We start from the raw sequence: 17471 nt of genomic DNA on the forward strand, positions 1-17471 counted from the left end.
CTTGATGGAAACATAATCTTGGATGTCTGGATTCCTCGTGTAAGAAACTGAAGTCACTGTCTTCCACCCTACTTCCAAAACAGCTTATTTCTTGCTCCCCATATCCTATTAAAGGTACTATCCTCCCAGTTCCTCAAGCTCTAGACCTAGTGTTCTTTACTTTTCCCTCATCTCCCACATCTGTCCAGTTTCTTATTCTCCCAACAAAATGACTATTTTCCCACCTATCTTCTCCTCTTCATCCCACTCCCACTGCCCAGTTCATGTCTCATCATCTCTCACCTACATTAGTGCAGTAGCTCCTATAGGTTGTCTCCCTGCTCACAGCCTCTCTTCCTCCAATCCATCCTCTACAGCTTCCTAAATGACAGCTGTGACCGTGCCATTCCTGCTGGGGCTAGTTACCAAAAGAGGTGCTCAGACTTTGATGCCAGCCCCCTTTCTAGATGCAGAAGGGATGGAGGGGGAAAAAATGGCTCCCCTCTGACAGACGGTTCTACTGTAGTAATTCTCCTGCCCTTTGCTTTCTTTGCACAAGGTAGATCCAGAACAGTAGGACATTAAGCAAATGGCATTTCCTGTTGGGAATCTTTATAGGAAAGCATATATTCTATAAGGAGAGTAAAATCCAAAAAGCAAGATGATGGAATGGAAAGCCTCAGAGGCCCTGGCTTTTCATGAGACAGCCTGGAAACAGTGTCAGAACTGGTGGTAAGCCAAAGTGATTGGTGGAAGTCAGAGAGCAGGAAAAAGAAAGTCAACTCCCAGGATGAGAACCAGATGGCTAAAGCACATTCAAGAATTGAAGAAGAGTCTTTGGGTAATTGAAACAAGGTCTTGTGTGCACAGAGGGCCAGTCTTGCCAGAATTCTGGCAAGCACAGGAAGTATGGCTTCAGCCGGACTGTCCTTTATCTAGGGATCCTCCTCATTTCACTCCCCAGTTGAGATCCTTGAATATGCTTTGCCCACATTCTGACAAGGAGGCCTGTGATCCAGAGATCAAGCCAACTACAGTTAGAAATGGGGCCCTTTGTGGGGGGGGCGGGGTGCATGGGTGACTCAGTTGGTCAAGCAGCCAACTCTTAATTTTAGCTTGGGGCATGATCTCCACATCCTGGGATCAAGCCCTGCTCAGGCTCTGTGCTCACTAGGGAGTCTACTTCAGGATACTCTCTCTCCTTGTGCCCCTCCCCAGCTTGCTTGAGCATGCGCATGTGCACAAATGCTCTCGTTCTCTCTCTAATAAATAAGGAAAGGGGGCGCCTGGGTGGCTCAGTGGGTTAAAGCCTCTGCCTTGGGCTCAGGTCATGATCTCAGGATCCTGGGATCGAGCCCCGCGTTGGGCTCTCTGCTCAGCAGGGAGCCTGCTTCCTCCTCTCTCTGCCTGCCTCTCTGCCTACTTGTAATTTCTGTCTGTCAAATAAATAAAATCTTAAAAAAAAAATAAGGAAAGATAGGGTTATGGACATTGGGGAGGGTATGTGCTATGGTGAGTGCTGTAAAGTGTGTAAACCTGGTGACTCACATACCTGTACTCCTGGGGCTAGTAATATATGTTTATTAAAAAATAAAAAATAAAAAAGGAAAGAAAGAAATAGGGCTCTTGGTCTGGGCTCAGTCTTGACATCTTGGGGCTCTTAATCTGAAGCCTATTTACTGTTGGAAGAACTGAACCATAGGCATGCACTATGCTTTCTTGGATACAAATAAAGACAGGAAATTTCCTTTTACAGAAGGAAAAAATAAGCGATCTGAGTAGCACTGGACCAACAGCCAGGAGATCAAGGATCAGTCCTGGCCCGTTACGCCTCCCATTAACTCATTATGTGATTTCAAACAGGTAACTTCTTTGTAGGCCTCAGTCTCCTCATTTATTGGAATTCAACAGTTCTCAACCCAGGATGCACCTCAGAAAGGCACACACACACACACAACAACAACAAAGTCCCACCTCAGATCTACTGAACCCCCAAACTGAAGATGGAATACCAGCAAGTATATTTCCTTAATGCCATAGGAATTCTTATGAACACTCCCAGATAAAACCACTACAACAGATCAATTCAAAGGTCTCTTTTAGCTCTTCCATTCTAGAAGTCTGACTCCCAATTTCTCCCAGTCTGTTCTTTCCTCTATGCCGTTGCCAGAGTAATCTTACTAAAGCAGTAGCAGGCACAGAAGGCAAAGCAAACCTAAGAAATCTGGAGAGTTGTTCACTGTGTGGGAATATAAGAGCGATACAGATGATTCTAATGTTCTAAGTCTAGGAGCCTGAGATTATGATCACAATTGACAACTGACAAAAACAGAGTAAGTGGAAAGGAATAGGAAAGATGAGGGCATGGTAGACATTTTGCTTTATTTTCATTTACCACCAGTGTTTCAAGTCCTTACTTCGAGGAGTGCCCCATTGTATACAGTATCTACAATATAGCTAAGACGAAGGAAGCTGAAGCAGGGAGATAGTCTCCCTGCCCTCCCCCCCCTCCCCCAGTGGCTAGAACCGGATATATGACCCAGGCTCGGCCACCTAGCCACACCTCTCTAAACTTTGAATCTTCAGGGAATGACACGAGACCTACTGGCAAGTTTAGAATTATTCAGAGCAACAGAGACAGTAGGTGTCTAACCACAGTGGGCCCCTCATAGAGGTTGGGAGTGTGGGGGTCCCTACTGTAGTGATGATGGCCATTATGGAATGGAATGTTTGTTCCATTCCAATGGAAAGTTTGTTCCTGAGGCACAAACTTGGTTGTGGTGCCTGCTGCCTGGCCTTCCTAGGTTACAACCCATTTTCCATATCCAACTCTCCAGCCTTCCTGTCAACTCTGTATCCTTCCAGTAAATTCTCTTTTTTCTTAAACTTCTCACAATTTCAGGGGTTTGCATCCAAGTACTCTGACAGAGATACTGGTCTGTTGTTTTTTAAGTGTCACCGAAAATGGTTGACAAGGGTGCTTTCTAAGTTACAGAACCATGTAAAAGCTTAGGCTGACAGCCTAGAGTAGAATGCGCCAGAGCTGCCTGTGTTCTTGTTTCTAAGCTCCCACCTGTACCACGGAGCACCAAGGGAAGAGGAACTCACAGACTCAATCTGGTGCAGTCATCAAAGATGCCAATTGGAACAGTAGCAGTGCAACCTCCATACCAAGGCTCTCCAGTTGCTTTTGCTCTACCACTCCTACCATATTTTCTGGGGATTGCATTGCTGCCCAAATTCCCTGCTTTCCTTCTCATAATGCGCCCACAGTTTCACCTCCCCTCTAACCCTCCAGCACTCCTCATACACATCACTGTCCCAGCAACCAGAGGCTCCAGCTTCCTCCAGCTGGACTGAAAGACTCAGATGTGAAGCAAGGCCATTCAGCCTCCTTCGGGGGGGACAGGCTCTTTCTCCCTGCAGGCCCAAGAACCCCTTCTTGCCAGCCCAGGTGCTGAGCCCATCCTGAGACCTCACACATCTAGGGATGAAGAAGGATCAGACCATGCCAATGTCACCTCCCCCCTACCCTCCTCATCTCTTGGGATGACATCTTCTTCCTGTTTTTCTTCCTCCCTCAAACCAGATTTCCCCTTGAGATGTGGAATCTTCCCCTTCCCTTTAAAGATTCTTGCTACATTCTTACTATTATTCATCTTCTGTTAGTTCCCTTTTGTTTTGGAGAAAGAAGTGGTTCTTTTTTTGTAAAGCTAGCTCTCCTGTTATCTTTCCCGCCTCCTCCAGACTCTTCGTAAACACTCTACAAATACAAACAAGCCTTGGTCCCTGTACTCCTGAGGTCACAGCCTAACAGAGAAGCAAAAGTATAAGTAAATAATTACAACGGAAAAAAAATTGTAACAGAATTGCATGCTCTGTAACTGAAACACATATAGGGTAATGAAGAAGCAGAAAGCAAGAGGGGGTGGGAGGAAGGTTTCACAAAAGAGGGGGACATTCGAGCTCTGTTCTGGAGGATGAGAAGTTCACCAGGTAGACAGAGAGGGTGGCCTTCCTGGCATTCCTGTGTGGGACTCATAACGAATTCAATGTGTCTAGAACACTGGATTGGACATTAGGCTAGAAAATTAGAGAATAATAGGAACTAGAATTTACTGAACAACTACACACTAGGAACATGCTAGGCAATGATATTCTATCTCATTGAGACCTAAAATAACCCTGTGAGGTGTGTATGACAGTCTCTCCATTTTACAGAGAAACTCAGGCTATTGGGGGACTGTTGAAAGATTTAACATTTGGACCAAAGGAGTAATGTGGATGTATATTTTATAAGAATAATTCTCAACCCCATCCTTATCGGTGAGGGATAAAAATAATCTAAGCAGCCTTTCTTCTACCCCCACGGAGTTGGGACATCACTGGACAAATTACAGGGCAGGTACCATTCATTTATTCAACAAATCTCTTTTGAGCACCTGTTATGTAGCAGATAATACAGATGCTGAGAATTCAACAGTGAACAAGGCAGGCGAGGTATGGATGCTGAGCCCGTTTGGCTGGGCCAGCTTTAAGCACAGTATTTGGCACGTTCCAGATAACGTGGAAGGAATGAATGTTATCCCCTTAGTCACACCTTTAATGTTTAGCAAGGTTCAAGACACAGTGCATTGTCAGAAAAAATTCTCTTTGACAAACAAGCACATTTGTGGAAAACAAAAATAAAAACCTATAAATCCACCTGGAATCAGCAACTGCTTTTACTCTGCCTCTCTCTGCCCCTCCCTCCCCTCTTCCTCTCTTCCCTACCCTCGGAGTCCCTCTTCTTTTTCCTCTAGGCTCTGGCCCAAGAGTCCAAGCAACCAACATCAACTTTGATTTAGTTATGAGGTTTGTTTTTTTGGTTTTTTTGGTTTTTGGTTTTTGGAGGTGGGGAATAGAGGTGGCTTTAAGAAGTCCTTTTAGGGGGCGCCTGGGTGGCTCAGTGGGTTGGGCCGCTGCCTTCGGCTCAGGTCATGATCTCAGGGTCCTGGGATCGAGCCCTGCATAGGGCTCTCTGCTCAGCAGGGAGCCTGCTTCCTCCTCTCTCTCTGCCTGCCTCTCTGCCTGTTTGTCATCTCTCTCTGTCAAATAAAGAAAGAAAGAAAGGAAGAAAGAAAGAAAAAAAAAAGAAAAAAGAAAAAAGAAGTCCTTTTAGGTTCAACATGTAGAGAATAGGAAATAGGCAAATGGCCCTCCCCACCCTCACTTTGAATGAAACACCTAAAAGACAGCCCTTTCTCTGCTAGTGCGGATCACCTATCACAGTGTAAATCACATGTCTTATTCTAGCACAGTCTGTCTCTTCCACTCATCCCACCAAAGAAATTCTTCTATTACCTTCACTTTGGCTCATGGCTCTACTCCAGGAAAAGAGTGAGAGGGAGAAAACAAACAAATAAACAAACAAACAAAACCATTTTGTCATAAATAAATGGATAGGTAGTTATACTGACCAGAATGAAGAATTTGCCTCAGAAAAGAGCACTGTGATGGGAGCAGAAGAAGTCAGGGGACTACAAAGCAGCCTCCCAAAGATTGGCTGGTTTGTAAAGAAACAGATAATGAAGTGGGTTCAGCTGGAGGCTGAGATCAGAGAGCATGATCTCCCTTGTTCCCCTATATTGAAGAAGAATAGGATTCTATACCAATCTACTAGTGACCAGTGAGAAACCTGACTGGCTCTCTTCTAGAATGATCATTGTTCCACAGTTCTTTGTTTACTAGGCTCTGAGCTCGGCCATATCTTTCCCTCGGAAAAGCCTACTGCTGTCTCCCCAACTGTGATGTTGCTGAGTGACCACCAGGGGGCAAACCGAGACTACTTGAGCTCTGGCCACATCGCTTCATCTAGTTTCCATGGAGCCAAATTCAGAATGTCAGAGCTAGAATCTGGCTTTAGATATCATCCAAGGCTTCTGATCAAATAAATTCGTTTACAGAGAAGAAAACCAAGGCCTAAAGAAGAGAAATAATGTGTCAAGGCCACATGATGAGTTCACAGTAGAGTCGGAACCAGAAAAGAAGTCCAGTCCTATTACTGCTCCACCACACAAAGCTTTCTCCTGTCTCATATTTAATTCTAGAATACACTGGTTTTTAATATTTTTTCCTATGAGAAGGACTTGTATCTCCAATGAGACTGTAAGCTTTCGGGGCCAGGGACTTTGTTTTGGACCAGTCTGAACATCTCCTCCAGCACCTAGCAGGTGGCTGTGCGGGTAGCCTACACCCACGGAAGGATTTCAACAAATACTGTGAAACTGCTGTGTGATAGGCCAGGCCCAGCAATGATGCCTGAGAATACAGAGAGGAAAATTTACTGTCCCTGCCCTCAAGGAGCTCTCTACGTAAGGGAGAAGGCAGCTATGTCAATACACAACTGTAACTCAGGGGATGAGTTTTTAACAGTGGTGCAGGCAAAGCAACAGGGAAGCACAGAAGAGAGAGCAATTATCTGAATGGGATGCAAAATTGGGTCCTAAAGAAGAATGAGAACTCATCAAAAAGGAATGGGAGTTCCAAATAGAAGGAACAGCAGAATACGCCAACACGGAATGTGAAGACATGGTGTGCTAAGTGAAAATGATTGATTCTGAGTAGCAGGAGGAGTGTAAGAAGTTAGAACAGGGGGAGTGGAAATAGTAAATAAGACTAGAAAGTTAGTTTAAGACTAGCTATAGCATTGATGTCTACTCATTCATTCATTCGATAAACGGTAAGAACCCACATGTGCCACGCAGCACTGTTGTAGATAATGATGGTGGTGGGATGATGATAATAAATGAAGTAATAATAATAATGACAAAAATATTTATGTGGTTAAATTCCAAGGACTTGGAGTCTTAAGTCTAGGACATGAATCAGATAATCTAGGCTAGTATTCTATCTTCCATTTATTTTCATTTATTTAAAAAAAAAACATTCAGCAGGGGGTGCCTGGGTGGCTCAGTCATTAAGCATTTGCCTTCTGCTAGGGTCATGATCCCAGGGTCCTGGGTTCGAGCCCTGCATCGGGCTCCCTGCTCAGTGAGAAGCCTGCTTCTCCCTCTCCCACTTTCCCTGCCTGTGTTACCTCTCTTACTATGTCTCTCTCTGTCAAATAAATAAATAAAATTTTTTTAAAACAAACAATTTAAAAAACCATTCAGGGGCACCTCACCTGGCTGGCTTAGTGGGTGGAGCATGCTGACTCTTGATCTTGGGGTCATGAGTTTAAGCCCCACGTTGAGTGTAGAGCTTACTTTTAATTAATTAATTAATTAATTAATTAATTTTAAATTCAGTAAGACTCTACTATGTGTGGGCACTATCCTGAGGAGCTAGGAATTATAGCAGTGGCCAAGAATTAAAGCCTTGACTGTCGCAGAGCTTTCATGCTCGTGGAGGAGGCAGACACAGACAAGTGAAGAAATACATCTTAGGGGCACTTAGGTGGCTCAGTTGTTAAGCGTCTGCCTTTGGCTCTAGTCATGATCCCAGAGGTCCTGGGATCGAGCGCTACACTGGGCCCCCCACTCTGTGGGAAGCCTGCTCTCCCTCTCCCACTGCCCATGCTTGTGTTCCCTCTCTTGCTGTGTCTCTCTGTCAAATACATACATAAAATCTTTTAAAGAAAGAAAGAAATACATTTCAGATAATGATAAGCGACACAAAGGAAATAAAACCAGGCTGTAGAATAGAAAATGACTGACTGGTAGGAGCCAGCCGTAGATAGGGCAGACCAGGGAAACCTCACTGATTTTTGAGCTGAATGAAGTGTCAGAGAAAAAGCTGAGGGAAAAGCATTTGGAGCAGGAGAAACTTCAAGCCGAAAGTTCAAGCAGACCCCCTTCAGGTGTCCAGGCAGCCCAGTGTATCCCAGGAAGCAAAAGAAGTCCAGCGTGCTTGAGCATAGCTCACACATTCCGGTCTTGGGGTGGACACAAGGCCTGCCACCATCTGGCTGTAAGAGCCAGTTAGATGGCACTGTCCTCGGGCACCCTAGTCACATCATCACAGACCCACGGGGAGAAGTCTCTGAGGACAAACTGCTTTGCAAATGTCTACCTGTGCATGGAGAAGGCAGTAGCATAAGTCCCATAGTCCTCCATGCTAGGTTAGTGAGGGTGCCTACCAGATAGGAGACTTCCGTTCGGTATCAGAGTTTAGGATCTGGACGAAGGTTGATCCCGCTTGTGGCTTCCAAAGACACTTGTCCACACTATTTCCCTCATGAGAGCCCTGTGAAATTAAAGGCTATGTCTTCCCCCCATCCTGGTTTCCCAGCGCTCCCCTCCATCAGAATCTCTGTTTGCAGGCTGTTCTGGGAAGAGAAGAGCCACTGAGATGGAAAAAAAGACTTAGAAATGTTCACAAAGCCACACTAAAAGCCCATACAAATAAATACAGGTGAACCTCACATTCATTCCGCAAACATTTATTTAGGCCAACTGTATGCACAATATCTGGAGATCCAAAGGAATGTGTCCTAAAGTAATAGCAGGTTTTAAGTAAATATTTGTTATATGGATAAGTAACTCCAACCTGGCTGAAAAGTGGGAGCACAATGGGGATTGTTCAGTTCATAAGAAAATTAACTTTGGCAGCTTCTTTAAACAAGACTTTCTTCCCAGTGTCCGCAAACTGGACCAGGCTTCAAAGACTCAAATCTGTTCACACCGTTCAGGGCATCATCAAGTAAAAGCTGTGTCCTCCAGCTGGCTCCAAGGGCTCGGGGGAGCTGAGTGTTAAGTTCTCGGGAATTTTGCAAGCTGGTTGTTAAACATGATCATTCTGAACATTAAATTACATAAACGCGCCAATAAGTTATATTCAAAACATTCAAACTCTTCAACTCTTAGCTGAATCTGCTTTTAGAATCTTACCTACAGAATTAAGTGGACTGGGTTAATAAGTCTTTCCTTGACACTAATCTCTCTAATCTTTATCACTACACTAATTTTACATAATCAAGCAGACTGGGCCCAAAAGGAGGCCTGAGCCACAAATAACCTGTGGCAAGAGGACTATTTGAAGGAAGAAGGATCTTCTTCAACAAACCTTTATTTAGCAGGTAGTGTGGGCAAAGCTGGGTGAAGGCTACGGAAGACAGGAACTCCCTTTAGAGGAGGTGACCGGAAAACGTTGATGATGCAGTGTGGTAAGTGGTTACTGCTCTAATGGAGATACAGAAGCATGGAGGAGACAGCTAACTCAGACACCACAAAAGAGACTTCAGTAAGAACTTGGCCCACAAGCACCAGTGTCTGTCTTGTTCTCTACTGTGTCCCTCGCACCTAGCACAGTGCCTGGCACAGGGCTGGATGAATGAAGGAGGTAACGATTTTGATCCTGGGAAAAAAAAGCTGCCAGATAAGAGTGGGTCGAGGGGGGGCATTAGTGAAGTACATGCGGAAGTATGGGGGCAAGAGGGCCAAAGAGCTCAGTGCATTTGAAGAAAGACAAAGTTTAATGTGGTGCGAGGAGTCCAGGGGCTGGAACAGGTAAGGATGCGAGTATGGAAGAGGGTTTCTCTGTCTCAAGTCTCTGCAGAGCTCTGAAGAGACAAAAAGAGTTGGCTCGTTCTGCCCAGTCCTGGGGGGGTGGGGGGAGATGGGTGCGATGTGGGGAGTCACAGAGAATCAGATAATCAGTTAAAGAACTTTGTAAAAGAGATGTCCAATAATGCAATTGGCTGGCTGCCTTGGCAGGCAACGAGCAAGTTCCTAAGAGGGAAATAACAGGTACCAAACTTGGTGCAACAAATTATTATGGGTAGATACCTTTTTTTTTTATTAGATTTTGGAAGAATCTATCAAGTCTCCTTTCTAAAAGGACAACCATCTTGGAGTATTTGTGTGGCTCAGTGGGTTAAATCCTCTCTGCCTTTGGCTCAGGTCATGGTCCCAGGGTCGTGGGATCAAGCCCCTCGTCGGGCTCTCTGCTCAGTGAGGAGCCTGCCTCCCCCCACCTCTGTCTGCCTCTCTGCCTACTTGTGATCTCTGTCTGTCAAATATATAGATACAAATCTTCAAAAAAATAAAATAAAATAAAAGGACAACCATCTTAATGAACAACCATTTCAACAACAATTCCACAGAAGATGCAGAGATTTCCCTCAAGGGCTTGTTTCTTATGTCAATCATTGATTAAAACCGACAGCAGTAGGCACTTGGAAGGCTCCCCCATTGAAGAATAATATCTTTTCAAACCACTGAGGTCTCTACTCATTCATGAAGCAATTATTTCTTTGTGTGTCAGGGACCTTGCTAAGTGCTAGAAGTACAGATATGAAGGGAAAAAAGACCCTGCTCCCCACAGTACTGAGTAGAAACACAAAAGAAATATTTACTCCAAAATGCAAATACATATTTACACCCCAGTAGTTGCTATACAAAGTGCTCTGGGAAACACAAAGACAAAAAATCTGTTTTGATTCGAGGGACTCTGGGAAGGCCTCAGAGAGAAAATCACTCAGAGCTGACTTTTGAAGAGTTAAAAGGAATTCACTAGCTAGAGGAGGAAGGAGATGGTGCAGGCAGAAGGAAAACACATACAAACATATGAAGGTGCAAAAATGCACAGACGGTTTGGGAAAGTGAGCGAGTGGAGTGCAGGGAGGATGGGACTGAGAAGTAGGAAGCAAAATGTGCAGCCTTGAATCCAATGCTACCAATTTGGGATTTTAGTTTGTAAATGATAGGAAGCCTATCTTTTTTTCTGTTATTTATTCAATAAACTTTTTGGGTTTTTTTTTTTCCATTTTGGAAATCTTTTAGATTGATAGAAAAGTGACAGAGTACTGAGTTCTTATCTAAGAAGCCTGTATCCTCCACCCTGCTTTCCCCAATGCTAACATCTTACATAACCAAGGAACCTCTTCCCAGACGAAGAAACCAAGATTGGTACATAACTATCAACTAAACTATAGACTTGGTTCACCAGTTTTTCCGCTAATGTCCTTTTTGTCCCAGAATCTGGTCTAGGATACCACATCGCATTTAATGTGATTTATGTATTTATTTGCTTCCAATAATGGATTTTTTAAAAGATATTTATTTATTTGAGAGAGTGCTTATGCTTGCACACACAAGAGCAAGAATGGGGGCAGAGGGAGAGGAAGAGAAGCCGACTCCCTACTGAGCACGGAGCCGGACACTACACGGGGCTAGATCTCAAGACCCCGAGATCATGACCTGAACCGAAACCAAAAGTCTATTGCTTAACCAACTGAGCCTCCCAGGGGCCCCTCCAATGATGGATTTTAAGGAGAAAGTGATGTGATCAGATTTGTCAGTAGAAACATTCAGCAGAATTCTTAGGGCACATGTGAGGAAAATACATTGGAGGGATTCAGTTTAGTGGAAGCCTCGCTTAGAAGCTGCTGGCAAAGCCCAGGTAAGGGATGACAATGGCCCCAACTATGACAGCAGTGAGGATGGAGAGAAGGACTGAGGTGTGTCTGGGTTTCAGGGTAGACATATTTCCTTATGTAGAACGGCCAGGACATAGGACAGGCCAATCTTAATTCACCTCGCCCATCTAAGACATGAATATATGTGAACAGAAGACTTAAACCAAAGATGGAGAAAGGAAAGATCTCTGTCCCAGATCCTTGGGATAAGATTATCTCTGCAATGAAGCCTTACACTCAAGTCAGAGCTCCCTGAAATCCAAGGCAAAAAAGGGAAGCATGATGACATGCTTCCTTATAGCTGTCATTATTGGTTAGAATCAAGTATACTCAGGAAAGACAAAGAGACTGGCCAGATTGAAGTGGGAGAAATTAAGTCTGGAGGGCCCCTGGGGGTAGATCATGGTTGTCCCTGATTCTGAGAGCCCTGGGGAAGCTCCATCTCTGGGGACCCCTGGTTCTTCCCAGTGCCCTTTGTTCTGGGGGGGCTAGCCTGGCAGCACAGGGGAGTGGCAAGCCCAGCCTTATTGTAAGAAGATATCTTTACAACCAGCCAGCCAGAAGTGTGAGAAGCTGGAAAGGATGGGGGGAGGGCATGTGGCTCAGTATCCCATCGTACCTCTTCTTCTCATCCTCTCCCCTCCCCTGCAAGAGAAGCTGGGCAGGAAGGTGAGGTCCAAAGCCAGATGGATGAACTTAATCAAAATGGCCCAGCAAGTTAGGGAGAGAGCTGAGAGAAGGACCCTGCCGTTTTGACTTCAGAGCCTGGGTGTTTCTTATCAGGAAGGCTCAGGAGTCCTACTAATTCATGCACTCATTCAACACAAGGAATAGAGCACTAATCATGGGGTTGTGGGGCTGTACCACAGGGAGCTCACCTGGTGATGACACTTTGACAAGCAACTCTCAGGGGAGAGGACTGAACTTGGCCATCGCTCTCAGGGAGGTGCAGACCTTACATGCAGAGACCAAGGAGAGATCATATCCTGCTTCAGGAGTGAGAGGGGGAATAGCAGAGGAAGACTTCCAGAGGAAGGGCCAAGAATCCCGCTGGACTGGATTTCATCGTAGGCACGGAGCGCATTAAAGGGTATCAAGGGGAACTGGTAAGGTCATTCCAGCTGCCTGAAATTATGACCCCCTCTTTCTTGAGATGCGAGTACTTTGACGTTCATTATCTCATTTCATCTTCGGAAAAAATGTGGAACGTATTAAGATCCCCATTTTAGATTCCAAGGTGGCATGTCCAAGACCACAGAGTTAAGAATGGCAAGTGTCCTGATTTCATCCCCAGTTATGTGCACGCACCGCCCAGCCCTGAGCGCCTTGCGGTTCCCGCAGCCCGATTCCCCTCTCCCACCACGACACCTCATCCTTCCCCACCCGAAAGTTCCACCTGAAGCCTAACTGGGTTGCGCCCTCCTGCGCCCTGGGCGCCGCGGAGAGTCAGGGGTTAAAGCCCGTGGTCCGGGTGTCCCCTTCCCCCTCCCCAGCCCTCTCGCCTCCTCTCGGCGCCGCGCCTGGAGCGTGCGTCCCGGAGACCCGCACGAGAGAGGAGGGGAAAAGTGGGCCTGATTCTCGGGTGGCCAATCCACCGAGCCCGCGGTGCCCCAGAGGAGGCGCCAGTGCTAGGCCAGCGCCAGGCCGGGGCTGCCTGCTTCCCGCGGCAAAGTACAAATGCGCCCGAGCGCGGCGCCTGGCGCCCTTGGCGTGCACAGCCGGCCCGTGCTCAGCCAGCCCCCGCGGCCGCCGCGCCGTCGCCGCCGCCGGTACCGCCGCCCAGCCGGGCCCCAGAACCCCGCAGCCTTACCCCGAGCCCACCGAGCAGAGGGCGCCGGGCGCTTGTAGCCGGCGCGCCCGGATCCGCCCGCTGGTCCCGCGCGCCTCGCCCAAAGCTGCGCGCTCTGCAGACCCCTGTCCTCCCCGTCTTTCTCCACCTCCCCTCCATCTCACCTTCTTTGCTTTTATTGTTTTCCCTTCTTGCCGCACCTTCCTCCATCTCTCCATCTCTCTCTCTCCTCTTCCCTTGTTCTCTTTCCACCTTCCTCTTATTCCCACCTTGGACCTCCCTTTCTGTCCTCACCACCTACTCCACCCTTCTCTGACTCTCCAGTATAGAGGCAGCCCTCCCTGGGTCTGCGGGCTGCTTTGTGCCCCAGTGCCTCAGTGTCTTCATCTCACTTTCTCCCAACGCCCCTCCTGGCTCAGTGCCTGGCGGCCTGGCCCTGGGAGAAGGAAGGATGGTTCCCGAAATAAGGGTCCTCTCCTCCTTGCTGGGACTCGCGCTACTCTGGTTCCCCTTGGACTCCCACGCTCGAGCTCGTAAGTAGGGGTGGTGGTGGGGCTGGGTAGGCAGAGGAGGGATTTGAGCCCCTGGGATGTGCGGGGAAAGTGCCAGGACTGGAGACCCGAAACTGTTCTGATAGCCATGCGGGCAGCACCTGTGTGGGGAGAGTGGCGACTCCTCTGCCGACCAGTATGGGCTGATGAGTGTGGGATACTGGGGGGACTGGGGGGGGGGGCTTGGCAAAACTCAGAGTGGGGGACTGCTGCCCTGGACCTGAGCATGGGGGTACTGAGGGCGGTGGGAGAGAGGACAGGACACTGGGTGTGTGTGTGTGTTGGCTGCTGGTGGTGCTTCACATTCTCAAGAGAGAGCTGGGCATGTCTGCCTACACGGGTGTGATGGAAGTGATGGAGATGTAGACTACTGCTTTCAAAAGAAGCCCATGGAAAGACAGAAGAGTTAACTAGATAACCTCATTCTGTTACCCCCTGTGATCCTTGAAACACTCCCATGAGGTGGGTACTGTCATTTGCATTTTACAGATGAGAAAACAGGTTGATAGAAGAAACTTGCTGAAGTTTTCAGAGCCAGTAAGCCATCCAAAGCCTGAGCTCTCCAATTCCAAATCTTCTGCTTTTTCCCCCTGCCCCTCAGCATCCGGAAGGAACCCTGATTTGGAGTTGTAAGACTCCGGGAGGCAACAAAGGCACAGGGAGATAGACCAGTCTTCACAATCCCTGATCTTTTAAATTTTTTTTTTTAAGATCTTATTTATGTATTTGACAGAGAGGGAGCACAAGTAGGCAGAGGCAGGCAGAGAGGAGGGGGGAATGCAGGCTCCCTGCTGAGCAGAGAGCCTGATGCAGGGCTCCATCCCAGGACCCTGAGATCATGACCTGAGCCGAAAGCAGATGCTTAACCCACTGAGCCACCCAGTCGCCCTATCCCTCATCTTTGTAATACCACCAGCAAGTGCAGGGTACCTCTCTAAGCCTCAGTTTCCTAATCTTTAAAATGGGAGTTAAAATCCCAGGACTGTTGTAAGAATTAAATTGGAGAAAATAAGTCAAGCAACTAGCACCAGCAACTAGCTGGTTCATGGTAGTGTCATTACAAATACCAGTCTCCTAATTCACACTCCTCCACTTAGATGCCCTGTAACCTCAAACAGTTTAAATCATCTCTCTGAACCTCAGTTTCCCCCGCCCCTGCAAAAGGCTGGTGGATGCCCTCCCCATCCCCAGTCTCTTGGAATGCTGTGAGGATGGAAAACAAAACCAAAAACTCACTTAATGAGAAGGAAGGAGCTAAGTTCAAATCTTAAAATACCTGATAAAGAAACGGAGGACAAGGAGGGGTAGGGGTCTGCTCTAGGTTACACAGCACGGGGCCTGGGATGAAGACCCTGGTTTCCCAAGTTCCAGCCTAGCGCTCTGTCCTCTCCACAGCCCACCTCCCCCTTTCTTTTGCTGCCTTTCTTTTGCACGTGACTTTCTGGAGCTGGCGGGGCTGGATTCTGTTTCATTCCTGTCTCTGCTTGTGAGGGCAGGCTGCGTGTCTGGTCGTCTCTGGGCTGCCAGCAGCATGAGACTCATAGAAGTCCTTAGTAACGAGTAATGGAAAGAACTCAGTGTTGGGTTCAAGTCCTGCCTCTGGCCCTCAGCAGCTGTGTGACTTTTCATACATCACAACTTCTCTGAGCCTCAATTTCTTCATCTGAGACACAGATGCACCTGGAACCCAAAGGGTTCTTGGGAGGATTCAAGGAGGTGACTGTGTTAAATTAGCCAGCACAATGCCTAGTACTCAGTAAATGTCTCCTCCCCTTCCTTGGGCCCTGAAGGTTTCCTTCTAACACTTACCCGTTGTTTCTTGAAAGGGACTTACCACAGAATGCCCTCCACACCTGCCTCCCTTCCTCTTGGCACAGCCTTCTTAGCCCCCAAGGCTTTTCTCCAGGCATTGTTGCCCTGGCTGCATCTGTGAAAGATGTCCCAGAATCAGATCATTGTGCATGATTGCTGATGTCCTACCTACACCCGTCTTGTCAACCTCCCACATCTTGCCAGCCCTTCATCACCCTGCTGGGTCACACTTCTTCCAGCTAACTCTCCCTGACCACTCACGCCCCTTCCATCTCCTTCCTCCGCGCCTCCACTGGCCTTCAGGCCACCTTTCACCAGGTGCTGCCAGAATTCTATCTCCCCTCCAGCCTGGAGCTTAGCTCCACACACGTGAGAAAACAACTCAGAGCAGACTTGGATTAAGGGGAGGTGGACTGGCATTCAGAGGGGCGTGTTCAGATTCTGGGATGTCCGTGCTGAAAGAGCCTTTGAAAATCATCTGCTTCTACCTGCAATTTTGCTATCCTTAGAGTTAAACTCAAGCCCAGGAAGTGGGAGAGACTTGCCCAAGTTCATACTGCAGATTTATTAATGAAAAGAATCAAGAGATATGTCACTTACTGGTTGTGCCCACTGGGACAAATCACTTCCCTCTCTGAGCTTCACTTTGTCTAGTGCTAACTCTCCATGAATCTAGGAACAACCCTATTCTAGCATCACTTGCCAGGGTCCTATTTGGGGGTCTCTTAGGAAGGTCCTTGTCTTAGTTCAAGTAAGATCCCAGGCCTGTCTTGCCTAAGAAATCTCCTGGTGAAACCTCAGGTGCTTTCAGAAGTGGTGCCCCCAGATGGGAGTTCGCAGGTCTATATCTTGTCAGACTCCCGAGGGCTCAGCCCTGCAGGATTTGAAGGCCTGCGAGCACACAGAGCCGTCTGCTCCTCGGTTACAGCGAGAAGCTGTTCCAGCAAAGGTTATTCTGTCCTTGTCTCCGTTTCCAGCCACAGACTGAGTTCAACCTGGACGGAGTCTCAACTCTGGCCATAGACTGAGTCCCGATCCTCAAAACTCTGACCATAGATCCAACCCTGATTCCAGGTCCATGACCTGGTCACTGACTGATACTGATCCCAGCCCCAGGCGGAGCCACGGACATGCGTGATGTTCATCAGTCTGGGCACCCATCCCTCTGGAATGAGAACCTGCGGAGTATCTTGACTCCCTCTCCAGTGCTCTGCCCCTATGTCAGTGCCTCTCTATTGCGCGCTTCCCTTACTAATTGGTCCCTCCCACCCCCATCCTTAAAGTGTCCGACATGCTTCAGCTTTCTCTTCCCTCTGGTTGTCCGTTCCTGCTTTCAGGAGACAGTTATCAAGTAAAAACATCAATCTCTCTGTTCTCTCCAAGGATCATGTGTATGGTAGGAATCGAAGATTCTGTCCTCAGGTGACAGGATGCCAGACTGCAGAAGTAGAGATGGGGCAGGAAGGGAACTCCCATTGTGTGAGGTGGCACAGATGGTGGACAAACTGGAATCAGAAGGTCCGGGCTTCAGTCTGGCTCTGCTACTCATTCCAACTGTGACACCAGACAAGTTGTCATGCTCTGCCTCTCAGTTTTCCCAGCTGTTAATAGAGCTGGTTGACCCAAACAGATCACTGTTGAGGACTGGTCTGGCTTTAACATCTTGTGCTTCTAAGACTCTAAGATCCAGAGATGCTGTTGCCTTGATTCTGAGTCTGCTATGGACTTTGGAAAAGGAATTTGGGGGCGTTTTGATCTAGAGCCTTGTCCTCCTCTCCTCAGACACCAGAGAGCATACCTAGAAGGCCTAGAATAGTGAGTGTGGAGGGAGACCCACCAGTAGGGACCCTTGCACTCATTAGTCAAGCACCCAACGCTGTGTGGGGTCTATACAGAGCCCTCAGAGATAACACAGATTCATGAGATACAATCCCTGTTCTCA

The 17471-nt window shown here is 47.5% G+C and overlaps 1 protein-coding gene across 2 annotated transcripts in view; it reads left to right on the forward strand.

Annotated features, from left to right (window-relative positions):
• The first annotated feature begins 12750 nt into the window (after positions 1–12750).
• The window catches only part of CHRDL2 (chordin like 2), a 30234-nt gene continuing 25513 nt past the window's right edge, over positions 12751–17471 (forward strand). The window contains exon 1 of one of the 2 annotated variants that reach the window (XM_082749680.1): positions 12751–13699. In XM_082749680.1, coding sequence (XP_082605806.1) covers positions 13618–13699 — 82 coding nt within the window. In that variant the 5' untranslated portion in view covers positions 12751–13617. The remainder of the gene's footprint in view (positions 13700–17471) is intronic. The other variant, XM_082749681.1, reaches the window with a different exon arrangement.

Source organism: Mustela nivalis, assembly GCF_964662115.1.
Source record: "Mustela nivalis genome assembly, chromosome: 9".
Classification (NCBI taxonomy): domain Eukaryota; kingdom Metazoa; phylum Chordata; class Mammalia; order Carnivora; family Mustelidae; genus Mustela; species Mustela nivalis.